Genomic DNA, 14387 nt, shown 5'->3' with positions numbered 1-14387 from the left:
TTAGACACTTTCAACCACCCTAATCAAACCCCACATTTAATGAACAGATACAAACATGAGTATCCCTGCCGAACGAGGTTTCGGTGACCGCTGCGCGGCCGCGCCACCAAGTGCACTTAGTGCAGGCAGGGGATCCACGTCTCTTCGCCACACCACAGTCGCGCGCCACATTCGTTCTTGTGAAAGGGTTTGCTTCAGAGATTTAACACTTAAAACCTATCGATCTTGAAAAACCTATGGGAAACCACATCGCGAGTGCATGGAGTCACTGAGTGGCACAGTGCGGCAGTGGCGCCACAGTCTGTACCAGTGCTGCCAGCCGTGGAGCAGGTGGACCATTGCACCATCCTCAGAAATTCCTTTTAATCCTGCCTTTCCCCACACCCAACACGAAATGTATTGAGGCATCTTCGTTTATAAGGTTTTGTATATAAACAATGCATCTGCTACTACTGCGGTATGAGTCCCATGATGCTTGTGTTTTGGCAGGTTTTGCATTAGTGTTGCAGCCCGCCAGCCCGCTATATTGATTTCTGGCAACTAACCGAATCACATGACTCTCTCTCTCTCTCTCTCTCTCTCTCTCTCTCTCTCTCAGAGAATAGCAAGCATGACGCAATAATTCTTCAAATTGCATGAAAGAAGGATCGAGGAGGAGGAGAGGGGCGGAGCAGGAGGTGCAGTTGGGGAGGAAGAGGAACACCGAGCACATTGATTCACGTGCCCCTCCACCTCCTTCTTGGCAAAAGTCGGTCCCCCCCCCCCACCCACCCAACACCTGCCATAGTCATGTAGTCTATTTTCTGAATGTCTGCAGAAGTTATGTCCACTAGGAGGGGCAAAACGCGAGTATCAGAGAAACCTATTGGTTGAATGAAATCCGTAGAGAAGGAAAATATATCCATTAGACTTAAAAAAAAACCAGTTTATTATCTCAAAAAAAAAAAAATATATATATATATATATATATATATATATATATATATATATATATATATATATATATATATATATATATATATAAAAGGATCGAGGGTGCAAATAATTAACTTGAAAACAAAAAGCTGATAAGGGGTCTCGATCGACGGTGAGGCTGAGACCAGACGTACGGCGCGCGGCACACTGTCATTCCTGTCCCATTTTGACACAAGGCCAGTCATTGACGGAAATCTTATAACCACCCATCACTATAGTATCTTTTTAATCGAGGTGAAAATACACTTGCTTCAAGAGATGCCCTTATGCTCGGAATGTTTGCTGCTAACTGATAGGTTGAATATACGATCTCCGTATAGCATTTCATTCTATTGGGTAGGCGGTGGCTGAGTGATTAGCGTGCGGGCCCCGCATTCACTGCGCCATAGACAACGTCGGTTCGAATCTCCGCGCTCCCACCTGAGATTTTTCAGTCACCGTCGAGTGGTCTAAAACTACCCACATGCTGTCCAGAAGACCACCCATCAACCCGGACTCTAGAAGAAACCGTCCAAGTGAATCAAGAATGAGTTCCGGGGGGCAGCATGAGCCAAGTATAACTGGCGCCACTATAAAAATTGCCTGCGCCATGACGGGCTCGGGATGACCACCAGGCCCCTGAAGAAAGCCTACCGGCGCTATAGGGGAATATAAAATAAATAAATAAATAAATAAACTCCCCTCCTACGGTTTCTATCGAGCTCTTTGTTCTATCTCCGGTTTCCTTTCTGGCCCATCTATGCTGCGGTTGACGGTCACTGTCCTTCCCCTAACTCACAGACAAGATAAGATAGTAAATTATACTAAAGTAATAATAATAATAATAATAATAATAATAATAATAATAATAAATAATTATAAATGCAGCTGTCATAAAATAAACTATTATATTTATGATGCCCCTACATTAATTTCATATGAAATCACCAACATATTGTCAATCGTTTATAGTTTGTTACCACGACTGCATAAGTATTACATGCTTTTAAACATGCCAACTGTACTTAATATACTGGTCACCATGCTGGGTTTAAACATATGTATGTGACTTCTGAGCTTCTTTGGAGAGCTGCTTAATGTCTGTAGCGTATGCTCTCATTTTCTACGATAATTTGGAAGTTTTTAAGTAGGTGGCAGGAGCCAGGGTTAAAGAGTCCTCTTTTAATCCTGACAGGAGCCACATAGGTCTCTTGAAAGAGCCGCAGGTTGCCGACCGCTGCCCTAAACCTATCAATGGTGGTGTTCCGCAGGACTGTGTTATGTCTCCCATTCTCTATTGTTCATTAATGATCTTTCCATAACAAACTGTTCTATCCACTCTTACCCCAATGACTCCACTCTGCATCATTCAACTTTTTTTAACAGAAGACCCTCCCATCATGAATTATACAAGACTCAAGGTTGAACGCGACAGTACTCTTAAACTCTGCCCTTGCTATCATTTTCGAATAGTACAGGAGGAACTTGGATTCCTTCGGTGCCTCAAAAACTCAATTCTTCCATCTATCATCTTGACACAATCTTCCAAAGAAACACCTAAGCACCTCCTATTCGTCGACAACACTCAGCTGTCGCTTTCTACACTAAACATTCTAGGTCTATTCTTAACACAAAATCTCAACTGGAAAATTCATTATCCCATCTCTTGCTAAATCAGCTTTGAGGTTAGGTGTTTTGCATTGTCTTCATTATTTCCCTCCTCATAAACGCGGTCCGGCCTTGCCCGTCCTCGTATGGTATAATATGTAGGCTACCTACTATCTCATGCAAGTGTGATAGAGGTGGGGCTCGATCCACACTCACATCCTTTATAGACTGAGTGGAGCCAAAGGATCCTCGTCTCATCAGTTATTCCCCTCCACTTATTGACAGTCTTCTATCTCTAAAATTCCGCCGCAATATTCCCTCTCTATTTTCTATTGATATTTTCATGATTGCTCCTCTGCTGAACTTGCTATATAACGGCATGCCTCCCCTCCTCCCGCGTCCCCGGTGCACACAACTTTCCACTCTTTTGTTCAACCCTGTGCTATCAAAATCCCTTATGCAAAAGTTAACCAGCACTTTCGTTCCTTCCGCTGGGAAACTCTGGAGCAGCTTTCTTTTGTTTGTATTTCCTCCTCCCTACAACTTGAACTTTTTCAAGGGGGAAGTATCAAGAAACTTCTTCCTCCGAAATAAGTTGACCCTCTCTTTTCGGCCTCATCCTAATTTATTTGCAGGAGTGCATGACGCGCTTTTTTTTTTTTGTTTTGTTTTTTTTGTTTGGCCCTTGAGCTGCTTCCTCTGTTGTAAAAAAAAAAGCAGCATTATATATGAGATAAATAATGTAAATTAAAACTTATTTACTAACTCATGTTTCTCCCTCCGATATATGTTATGACAGTTAAAAATTATGACGAAATAGTATTAAGATCAAACGGAGCACCGAACAACTCTTCGCATAAGTACTCTCTCTCTCTCTCTCTCTCTCTCTCTCTCTCTCTCTCTCTCTCTCTCTCTCTCTTGTTTGTCCGTTCAGATTGATTGATTGATTGATTGATAGTTTATTGTTGCAAGTAAAACAACAAAGGAGTGTTATTATTATTATTTCGGTTACTTTTAGTGGGTTTTGGTGGATTATTCTCATTAACATTATTATTATTATTATTATTATTATTATTATTATTATTATTATTATTATTATTATCATCATCAGTATTTTATTTCTACCTTCCACAATCTTCAGTATTCAGCATCGTTATTGTACCTGTTAACCTTTGCCCCCTCCCCCTTCCTCCCCTCAGCTGCAATCACCCCCTCTCCCACTTTACCCAGCACCCCATTTCTATCCCCGTTATCTAGACCGCAACCTCTCAGGCCCCCACCCTGCCAAACCAGTCCCCACTCCCTCCTCTTCAGTGACGTAAGGAAACGTGGACCAATTGGAAACAGTCAAAACGTTTTGCAAAACTCCGCCTTCTCTCTCTCTCTCTCTCTCTCTCGTCATCGCTGCCGCTGCTGGGTGGTCCATTCCAGATGAGCCTCCCTACCACCTCAGCTCCTAGGGCCTCTCACCCCATCACCCTCCGCCAAGAGGCTTTGCAGCGCGTGGCTTCCATGGACGACAGGACTGCCAGCCACTACTGCACCGATGGCTCGCTGGACGCCGATGGGTCTGTGGGGGCTGCCTTCGTGTGCGGAACCCAGATAGGACTGTGGCGCCTGCCACCGCAAGTCTCCATCCTGCAGGCAGAACTGGCAGCCATCATCTGTGCCCTGCGTCACGCCACGGCCGATATGAACACCACCATCATCATCCACTCCGACTCGCTGTCAGCCCTCAAGGTCCTGCAGGCGAAGAGCGTCAGAGACAACACTCGGCTCATAACCACCATCCTCCATGAAGCCAACACCCTTGTCTCACTGGGCAAGAACATCATCCTGGACTGGGTGCCAAGCCACGTTGGTCTGAGAGGGAACGAGAAAGCTGACCGTGCTGCTGCCACGGCTCGGTCCCTTCCACAGATCACCTTCCCCCTTGCCCCCAACCTGTCCTTCATTAAGAATAAAGCATCCCAGGCGGCCCTCTCACTCACCCGACTAGAACACGAGGCCGTCCTGATTCAGGGCTCTGCCTCTGCCTCGTGGTACAGCACGGCCACTCACCACAAGCCTGTCATACAGCTCCCCCACACTACACCCAACACCATCCTCGCCTCCATCCGCCGCCTCAGACTCGGGTTTGCCTGCTACGAGGAGGTGGCAAACAAGGATACCCCACCCTGCCCCCACTGCTGGCAAGCCACCCGGAAACCTCTGCTGCACTACATCCTGGAGTGCCCCCTCACCACCCCGCTGCACCCACCCGGCCCACAGCTCCACCCTGACAACGACACGGCTCCCCAGACAGCAGCAGAGCGAGTGAACCTCACCCAAGACTCCACCCTGGCAGAGGTGGTGGCGAAATTCCCACCTCCTCGATAAGCTGAAAACTGACGACATCCTCTGACGGGCCCACCAGCCCGTGCCCTCCCCTAGGAGGACAAATCAACAACAACAACAACAGCTGCCGGTCTTCCTCCACCCCCCACATATATATATATATATATATATATATATATATATATATATATATATATATATATATATATATATATATATATATTACACACACACACACACACACACACGGTCTCGTCATGTGTCGTCAAGAAGCCTTACGGCGGATTGACTTTGGGATTAACAGCTAGGGTACTATATACACTTTTAATCCTGGGCTTGGGGTGCGGTGTTATGGATTCGCTCAGCACGAGTAGCTACATGGTGTTGTCAAAAGCTGAGCAGGATCAGGATTCGGCTTCAAGTCGCTTGTGCACCCTGTCTTACTTTATGTCTGTGATATATGATGGACACTGAAAAGCAACTTGAAGAGTCGAGGTGATGCCTTTGGTAATAATGCCTACGCAGATTCATAGGATATGGCTGGTGTGATTACCCCGATTACGATTACCCCGTGAGACTGATTCCAGGCCAAGCTATTACCTGCATATAGTCCGTGAACGCCAACTCCGGCTATACGGGCATGTGGCACGCTACCCAGAAGCAAGGTCTTAATTAAGATCTTGCCAGGAAGCTGACTGCTCAACAGACAACCCCGAGTAGAGGAATCCAAGGGGACGCCCAGAGTTCGTGATTTGAGCAAGTCGACAGATTCTGCTATGAGGAAACTATGGCATTTTCTGCATATTTTCCTCAAAATATTTTTTGCTAGTGATAACCCCGTGGTCACGTGACAATTGCAATAATAATAATAATAATAATAATAATAATAACGATGATTGTAATAATAATAGAGCGCAACATAATTCAAGATTCCTAGCTGGACAACAGGCGTCTGGAGGTGTAGGAGGGTGGGCGATGCCAAAATTTTGGGCAAGACTGCGGTAGATGCGCGTGGCTGTGGTGCTCAACTCTGTATACCTTTGGCCCTTTGAGCTTGAAATGGGTAAGAACTTATTATCCTGGGGCACGGGCCAATGTGAAATCCGATATTGCCACAGTTTACCTTTCCCAAGTTTCCCTAGGTACCCTTCTGGCTTTTATCGATCACTATATGAACTAGTGTACTACCAAGATATGTTAAACTTTTGGTGACCTCGACATCCTCACCGCAAGCATGAACAGACTTAACTGTGTCATTCAGCAAGCAAGCCTACAAACGACTGGACCTTGGTTTTGGCCCAGGAGACCTTCGATCAGTCCCAGAGGCTTCGAAAGCCATCACCAGGACCTCCACCGATTCTTCGAAAAGTACAGCATCATTAGCGAAAACAAAGCCAATGACCTTCATGTCGCCAACAGCAATGACTTTGATCAACAACTTTGCCTCATACTCAGCCTAAGCAAGTGTTGAAAAGTGATGGAGCAGAGCAATTAAGTAGCCAACGCACCCCTGCCTTACTCCCCTACTATTTTTTTTTATAGTATTGCTAGGGGAACGGTCCCTTGTCCCTTGTTAAGAGGGAAAAGATTGCTCCCTCCCTGCACGAGGGAGCACGGGCCTATGCCAATGGCGGCCCGTAGCAGGATGCCGACAAACCGACTCGATCGGCGATCGAAATCTAGCCGACCAATTAATTCGGTCTGTCGACGAGGACTGGCGTGTCTCAAAACAGCAATTATATTTTGATTTTGGACCAATTGAGCAATTGCCCCCCCCAGACCGCTCTGGTGGGGCGATTCTTCAGTTGGGCAGAGTTGGGGGGGCAATTCTTCAGTTGGTGACAGGACTACAACGGGCGGCCAAAACCTCACCGGTAAACCTGATTGATTGATTGATAGTTTATTGTTGCAGGTAAACAACAAGGGAGAAGGGAGGAACATGCCATCCCAACCCCCAGGCAGGACAGAGTGCATGTGATTATACAACGATTAATACATGTGTAGCTGACATCAGGGGATCAAAACCTCAGCAGTTGACCTGACCTCACCTTAACATTTTTTACTAACCTGACACAACTTGTGATCAGTTTTAGCACCATTGGGTTCATGTATTCAGTCTGTAGTTCGACATGGCCCGTGATACATTCAAGTCTGTCGTGCTCCCTCTGCTGATTTAGGATCCTTTGCCTGTGGCTTAAACAACATCGACTTTTAAGAAATGGTGTGGCAATTGTGACAATGCGATGAACTGGACTAAACATGCCAAGTGTAATGATGGTTATGCATGGAGATGCCAAACGAAAGGCATAAATCAAAAATAATATATTAATTTCCGATATTTCTAGTTGGGGGGGCGATTCTTCAGTTCGGCAGAGTTGGTGGGGCGAATCTTCAATTGTTAACTTTGGGGGGGCAATTCTTCAGTTGATCCTTGATTTTTTCTCATTACGAATTTCTGTTTATAAATTGTTAATTGAGAGAAAAACTTTAAATCTTGTAATGTTTTAAAAGTAGAATATTTCTTACTGAAGCGACCGTTGACTTTCTATAAATATTGCAGACGCCCCTCAAACTAGTGTTGTGGTGTTGGTCTTCTCTATATAAGCATGATGGGTAACTAAAGTGCTTTGACATGTAACTTATTTGCCTTCCCTGCTACTTAATTTAAATTTTACATAACTGAGACAAGGCTTGGGCATGTATTTGACTCTTTACAGATATAAACCTCACGGAAACAGCAGGAACACTGTACGAAATAGTTTTTTCTTGTAGTGGAAGTAAACAAGAAGGGTTCTCAACACTGCCCCATGGACCATGGTTAACGCCGCTCATCAATAATGTCTTATTTACCGCCTATGCATCTGCCCTCAAGATGTTCCTATGTAATTCATGTAATGCTCAACTCGCCATTTATTTCAGTAAAGCCATCTGACAACCCTTAGATTACCCAACAGTTTTTTTACCCTCCAAAGTTGTCAGTTACCAATGCCACCAAATATCGCCACGAGCTTAAAAGATACACGATATGAAGGGAAAGCACCAAAGTCACACTTCGCAAATATAACAGAAGCCTGAAGCCCATGCAGGTGATGAGGACACATTAGCCACACAACACTAAATAACAATCACTGCTAACCCCTCCACATAGCCTGTTACCCAATCTCCACCCGTTACAATGAAATGAAAAAGAGAAACATTAAAACAGGTGCTGGCTCTCCCTGGTATGAAGGACAAGCAATGAGGAAAAGATAAAACAAAGACCTGGAAAAATAAGCCCATGCAGGTGATGAGGACACATAAACCACACAACACAACAAATAACAATACCTGATAACCTCACCAAATTGTCTGTTCCCTACAAACGTGCCATCGAGTGAAGATAAATCATAACAGCAATGGTAGAACAATCCCTGACAGTGCATTGTGTGATACCAGGTGAGTAAGTGAAGGAAAGACAGAGTAGGGAAGACACACAAGTAGGCCCATGGAGGTGGTGAGGACACATAAACCACACAACACTAATACAAAACACAATCCCTGATAACCCCACCAAATTGTCTGTTACCGTACCTATAAACGTGCCATCGAGTGAAGAGAAACCATAAAATAATAAAACAATCCTTGGCAGTGCATTGTGTGTATATCAGGGACCATATCCGGTGAGTGAACGAAGGAAAGGCAAAGAAGGGGAGACACACAAATAGGCCCATGGAGGTGATGAGGACAGTACATAGGCATAGAGAACATTAAAATAACACTCACTGATAACTAGGTAGCCAATGGTCTGAATACTGCCTCCCTTCGCGCCAAAAGTTGAATATTCCCGGCAAGTTCCAGACTTCCAGTCCACTCCATCGATCTCTTTTACCCCGTGTGGCCGCTGATCCTCCTTCCCCACCATGCCTGGAGAGCTGAAACACGTGCTGAGGTTCAAGAAGCTCACTGAGAACGCTTTTCCCCCGTCTAAAGGCTCCAAATGGGCTGCTGGATATGATTTGATGAGGTGGGTTGTCCGTCCTACCATGCCCTTACTCTTCACCGGCCGCCTCTTTTCCTCCTTTGTCTCTTGGTGCTGTGCCAATTTCTGTCTTTTTTAATGTTATCTTCGTCCCTACATGGTTTTTGCCTCCCTTTTTATTCATGGCTCAATATTTCCATGCTTTTCTATCATTCATGCACTTCTTTTCAATAGCATATGGGTCTGCCTTGATGACCTAGCTACTTCACCTATTATTGTCTATTTCCCCTTTATCCTCGTCTTTGCATGGTTATATTGACTCCCTTTTTATTCATGGCTCAATGTTTCCGTGCTTTTCTATCATTCATGCACTTCTTTTCAATAGGATATGGGTCTGCCTTAATAACCTACTTCACCTATTATTGTCTATTTCCCTCTTATCCTCGTCTTTGCATGGTTATATTGACTCCCTTTTTATTCATGGCTCAATATTTCCGTGCTTTTCTATAATTCATGCACTTACTTTCAATAGCATATGGGATTTGGTCTGCCCTGTTCTTCACATTTGTCTTTTTCCCCTTTATCCTCGTCCCTGCATGCTTAATTGCTTATATTGATTCCCTTTTGATTCAAAGCTAAATATATGCAACTTTTCTATGATATGAATTTTTCTATACCTTGAGGTTTGGTCTGCCTTGTAAATACTTTTTTTTATCCTTTCCCTCCTCGTATCTGCTTGATTGTATTGACTTCCTCATTGTTGAAAGCTAAATACATGCTTTTTTTTTTATATATATATAATCTTACACATGAGAATATTTTGGTCTGCCTTTGTACTTCACATTTTTTTGTCTTTCCCTTTCACCCATGATTGTAGTGACTCCCTTATCCATAGCTAAATAAATACTTTCTTTCCCACATAAAGAAAAATAGCACTATTACATTACACGTATTACACACTATTACACCTATCATTATCCAAAGGTAAATACATACTCTTCTAAAGAAAAGAAAAATACTATTACACCCATATTATCCAAAGCTTGATGTCTACTTTCTTTCCTCCTAAAGAAAAAATACAGTATTACACCCATATTATCCAAAGCTTAATATATGCTTACTTTCCTCAAAGAAAAATTACACTATTACACCCATATTATCCAAAGCTAAAAATGTACTTTCTTTCCTCTCTTAAAGAGTACACCCTTATTTAAAGCTAGATACATACTTTCTCATAAAGCCAAAGTACAGTATTACACCCATGTTATTCGAAGTCAAATACAGTCTTTCCTCCTCTCATAAAGGAAAAATACACTATTACACCTGTATAATCTAAAGCCAAATACATTCTTTCCTCTCATAAAGCAGAATTACACTTACATCCCATATTATTCAAAGTTAAAAACCCACTTTCTTCTCTTAAAGAAAAATTACACTATTACACCCGTATTCAAAGTTAAAACATGCATGTTTTTTATTTTTACTCTTAATACCTTGCACGTCCCTTTTTTATACCCTGTTCAACCTCATTCCTGCTTGATTATATTCATGATATTCCTTTCTTTTTATTCAGATAAAGTTTGTTTTTAAATAACCTGACTTTTTTATTTGTATCTAGAGGAAGTTATTTTATCTGTAGGTATTATTCAAAGGTACCAGTTTATATATATATATATATATATATATATATATATATATATATATATATATATATATATATATATATATATATTAGTTTAGGAATATGCTGGGTTGGGTTATGTTTAAGTCAGGAAACTAATTAAATGATGTAAACTGTCAAGTTGATTTACTGAAATGATTAGGTGGCTGAAAAGAATGGCCAGTTTGTCTGATAATTACCTTCCATCTTATATTCCCAGCACACTTGGCAGGAACAGGAGGATTATATGGAGGAGGACTGACTACAATGAATGATGAAGTGATAATCCTAGATAGATCTTAATTCTTTAAGGTCATCTTAACAAACTTCTTTGAAAATACAACCACACAGTTCTGTCTAAATTCATATCATCTAATATTACCTAGGTAGTTGTTGCCCTGAGAAAATAAATTATGAAGCTAAACAAGTTTCAAAATATTTTCATAGGATTTGATTAATTAGAGGATACTATGAACTTGACTGAATCCTGTAAATAAGATCAGTAGACAAGGTACCTAATGAGTTACCTTCCAACAAGTCGTTATAAGCTATACCATTCAAATTGCCTCCCCTCTGCAGTGCCTATGACCTGGTGGTGCCGGCCCAGGGGAAGGCACTGGTGAAGACGGACATCCAGATTGACTTGCCGGAGGGATGCTATGGGAGGGTGGCGCCTCGCTCCGGCCTGTCCTGGAAGAACCACATTGATGTTGCAGGTGAGAGGGAGGCAGAGACAGACCTATAGAAATTGGAGTTACCTGATTTTTGTGTAATGTAGGTTTTGCCACACACTACCACACCTGTAATCTTTATTGATGTCAGATGAAGCACTGAAATATCACCTGCTTTTTTACTTATTGCTTTAACTCACTCCACCTAATATAGATCTACCTGCCTCATGCAATACTTCTTGTCAGTACATCAATTTTATACACATTTACACTACCTCTATTTGTGTACATATATATGATGACAAATATATTGTGTAAAGTCAAACATGTGGATATATTCCGTTTTTATGCCTATATTGTTAACTATTTACTGTTAGGTCATGTGTATTAAGTGACCTCAAGCAATCAACATTTCATTTGTGATGGAACACCCACCAAAACAGAACTAATTTTGTTACGAGCACTGTTAGTTACTGTAATGAATTAAAGACACCTGGCCAAATAAGGAACATATGGATGATAAGTAACCATTTAAAATCATACATAATTTTTAAGCAGATTTTCATATATTTGTAAATTTCAATTTTGGGTGGAAGCAAATAGTGTACTTGCCTTAACTACTCTTGTCCTCTCCAGCCGGCGTGATAGACCGAGACTACCGAGGGAATGTGGGTGTGGTGCTCTTCAACCATGCCAAGACGGAGTTAACAGTGAAGAAGGGCGACCGTGTGGCCCAGCTCATCTGCGAAAGGATTGTGTACCCAGAGCTGCAGGAGGTGGAGGTGTGTTGGGGGGAGGTGGAGGTGGAGAGTTGGCCCTTGTTATCTCTTTGCGCTCATTGATTTTCTCTCTAGACACTCAATCACTCGGTTTACACAAGTAGAATAGAAGCACATGCGCACACACAAAAAAAGAGCAAAAACAGAAATAGACCTGGGAGTGGTGTGACAAAATCCTATCATCAGAAAGACAAATGAATATGACCCAGAAATAGTATTAAACATCAAATGGTTTTATGTTTAGAGATCTGATAGTGTTCAAGGTACAATCTGGTGTTGAATATACACCAGGGATTGGGTCACCACAGCAAAAAATAAATAAAGTTCAATGGATACAAAAATTAGCATGAATAGTATCAACTCTGTAGGACATCATACAAAGAGATTAACACTTAACCCGTGGGCTTCGGCTATGGGAAAGCCGAGAAGTGACCGAGAAACGGCAAAATTACACTGCATTTTGAGTCTAAGAAAAGAACATGAAACGTACATCAGAGTACTCCTCTCATCACCACAAAGCTGTTAAAAATATTTACTTTTACTCAAACTCCATTCTTTTTGAGTGGTGTTTGTTACAAAATAAAGTCTTGTGACGCGTGGCATCTAGCATAGAGTCGCTTGTTGCCTACTTTAGAGAATTTGACAAGTGATTACTGTTTGGATAGCTAATTCAGTCTGTCATGACCTTACAGTACCACCTATGACAAAAAAGACCATCTCAAGACTACTTACCCACCACTATGACCCAGGGCATGTATGGTGGGTTGCTCTATGCCACCACCGCCTACAATTAGCTCGAATTAGGGGTTTTATGGTGAGCCCTTTTTAGGGTCCACCATACCACAACCACGACTCCTGAAAGCCCTGAAAAGGGTCTGCTGACGTTCTCGAGTTAAGGAGAGAACTGACACTTATTTAATATATGTGAATGAACAAGAGGCTATGAAAAAAATTGACATAGGGTGTTTTGGATGCATGACTGAAAGAAGAAAAGGACAAATTTGAATTGAAAAAGCCTAGATGTTAAAAATAATGTCAAGATATTCAGTTGAGAGATGGAACAATAAATTCAAGTGGCTCAAATTAAGCATTAGAGGGTTTGAAGAGAAATTGGATAAATATGGATATGGAGGCAGAAGAATATGACCATGACTCAGAGCCTGTAAACTATAACTAGAGAAACACACACACACACACACACACACACACACACACACACACACACTTTACAAATAGGATATGGCTACCTCTGAAGTCTCTCGTAACCTGCTCATGTAGAATAAATTTGCCCTTCAGTTGTTCACTTACAGATGCTCTTAACTTGGTTACACAGTGAGGAAGCAACTGAATCATGAGACTCTTAATGCCAAATAAACACAGGAAGACAAAAAATAAGGCAGGAGGGAAGGTAGTGGGTTCAGACACTAATCTGGACTGTCCGTACTCCTACATGCCTTGTTTAGCTAGTTGGTTAGGTTTGTCAGTTATGAAATTGTGTTCAACTTTTCTTTTACACTTTTTCTCCTGTTTTTGTGATGCCACTTTCTGGTGTTAACCCGGTAGCAGCGATGGGCCAAATTTGTGGCTTCACCGTGTAGCAGCAACGGGCCAAATTTGTGCCATGATATTTACCCCCAAAAATAGATGATACATAATCTAATCAGAAATGCTTTGATATATATTATGAAATGGTTTGTGTGAAGGGTGATTTTTTCTCATTTTTCTCGCTTGGAGGGACCATTAAGAAACATGATCCCCACTGCTACCGGGTTAAAATTGCTATCTTGGGGTTTATAGAAAGATAATCTAGTATCCACATTTCATGGGTAATGGAAATGTTGAATTGGTGCATAATTTCTTACTTTCTCATTGATGTTTTTTGTAGGTATGACTTCGATCATCTCCTTTGGTTGGTAGCCCAAAGTCTACTGCTTGTCATTCCCCTGTTCCCTCAGAAATTGTTACATGCTTTTCATACATTTTTGTGTCAGGGTTTTCATATGTATATTTCTTGTACTTTCAGGAGATTGAGAACACGGAGCGTGGCGATGGTGGGTTTGGCTCCACTGGGAGATAAGGAGATGGAGGCCCTTTTTCCCACCCTGTCCTGTGGCTGTGTCAAGTGTTCATTGTGCCTGCTGCGTCAACTCACCCTGCCTGTGTAGGGAGCAAGTCTTCATTAGGGACCATATTTTATTTTTTTATAATCAGTGAATGTGTTCATGCCACTGCTTAGTTTTAAGAATAGTGATAATAAATATTTAAATGCATTTATTGTTTTATTTATCAACAGTGGCTCAGGTTGCTAAATCTTCTTACTGTAACGTCATATAAAAAGGAAATGGTAACCCTTGCAGGCCCGGGTGCAAGGGGTGCCAGGTGCAAGCCCAGGCAGTCCTCTGCATCTCTTGTCATGTCTA

General features: G+C 42.1%; 2 protein-coding genes across 3 annotated transcripts in view; one reads left to right on the top strand and one right to left on the bottom strand.

The window, feature by feature from the left end:
- Positions 1-228, bottom strand: part of LOC126985380 (uncharacterized) — a 97023-nt gene extending 96795 nt beyond the window's left edge. The window contains exon 1 of one of the 2 annotated variants that reach the window (XM_050840178.1): positions 56-228. The gene's annotated coding sequence lies outside the window, so the exon portion shown is untranslated. The remainder of the gene's footprint in view (positions 1-55) is intronic. The other variant, XM_050840174.1, reaches the window with a different exon arrangement.
- An 8516-nt stretch (positions 229-8744) lies between these two features.
- On the top strand, positions 8745-14237 carry LOC126985385 (deoxyuridine 5'-triphosphate nucleotidohydrolase-like). The gene is made up of 4 exons (XM_050840192.1): positions 8745-8902; positions 11097-11233; positions 11825-11970; positions 13991-14237. Exons 1-4 carry the CDS (start codon positions 8799-8801, stop codon positions 14042-14044), a joined length of 441 nt encoding a protein of 146 aa, XP_050696149.1. The 5' UTR covers positions 8745-8798; the 3' UTR covers positions 14045-14237.
- Positions 14238-14387: the final 150 nt, after the last annotated feature.

The sequence above is a fragment of the Eriocheir sinensis genome, chromosome 59 (assembly GCF_024679095.1).
Source record: "Eriocheir sinensis breed Jianghai 21 chromosome 59, ASM2467909v1, whole genome shotgun sequence".
In the NCBI taxonomy this organism is placed as follows: Eukaryota; Metazoa; Arthropoda; class Malacostraca; order Decapoda; family Varunidae; genus Eriocheir; species Eriocheir sinensis.
This window is presented reverse-complemented; position numbering and strand designations above follow the sequence as displayed.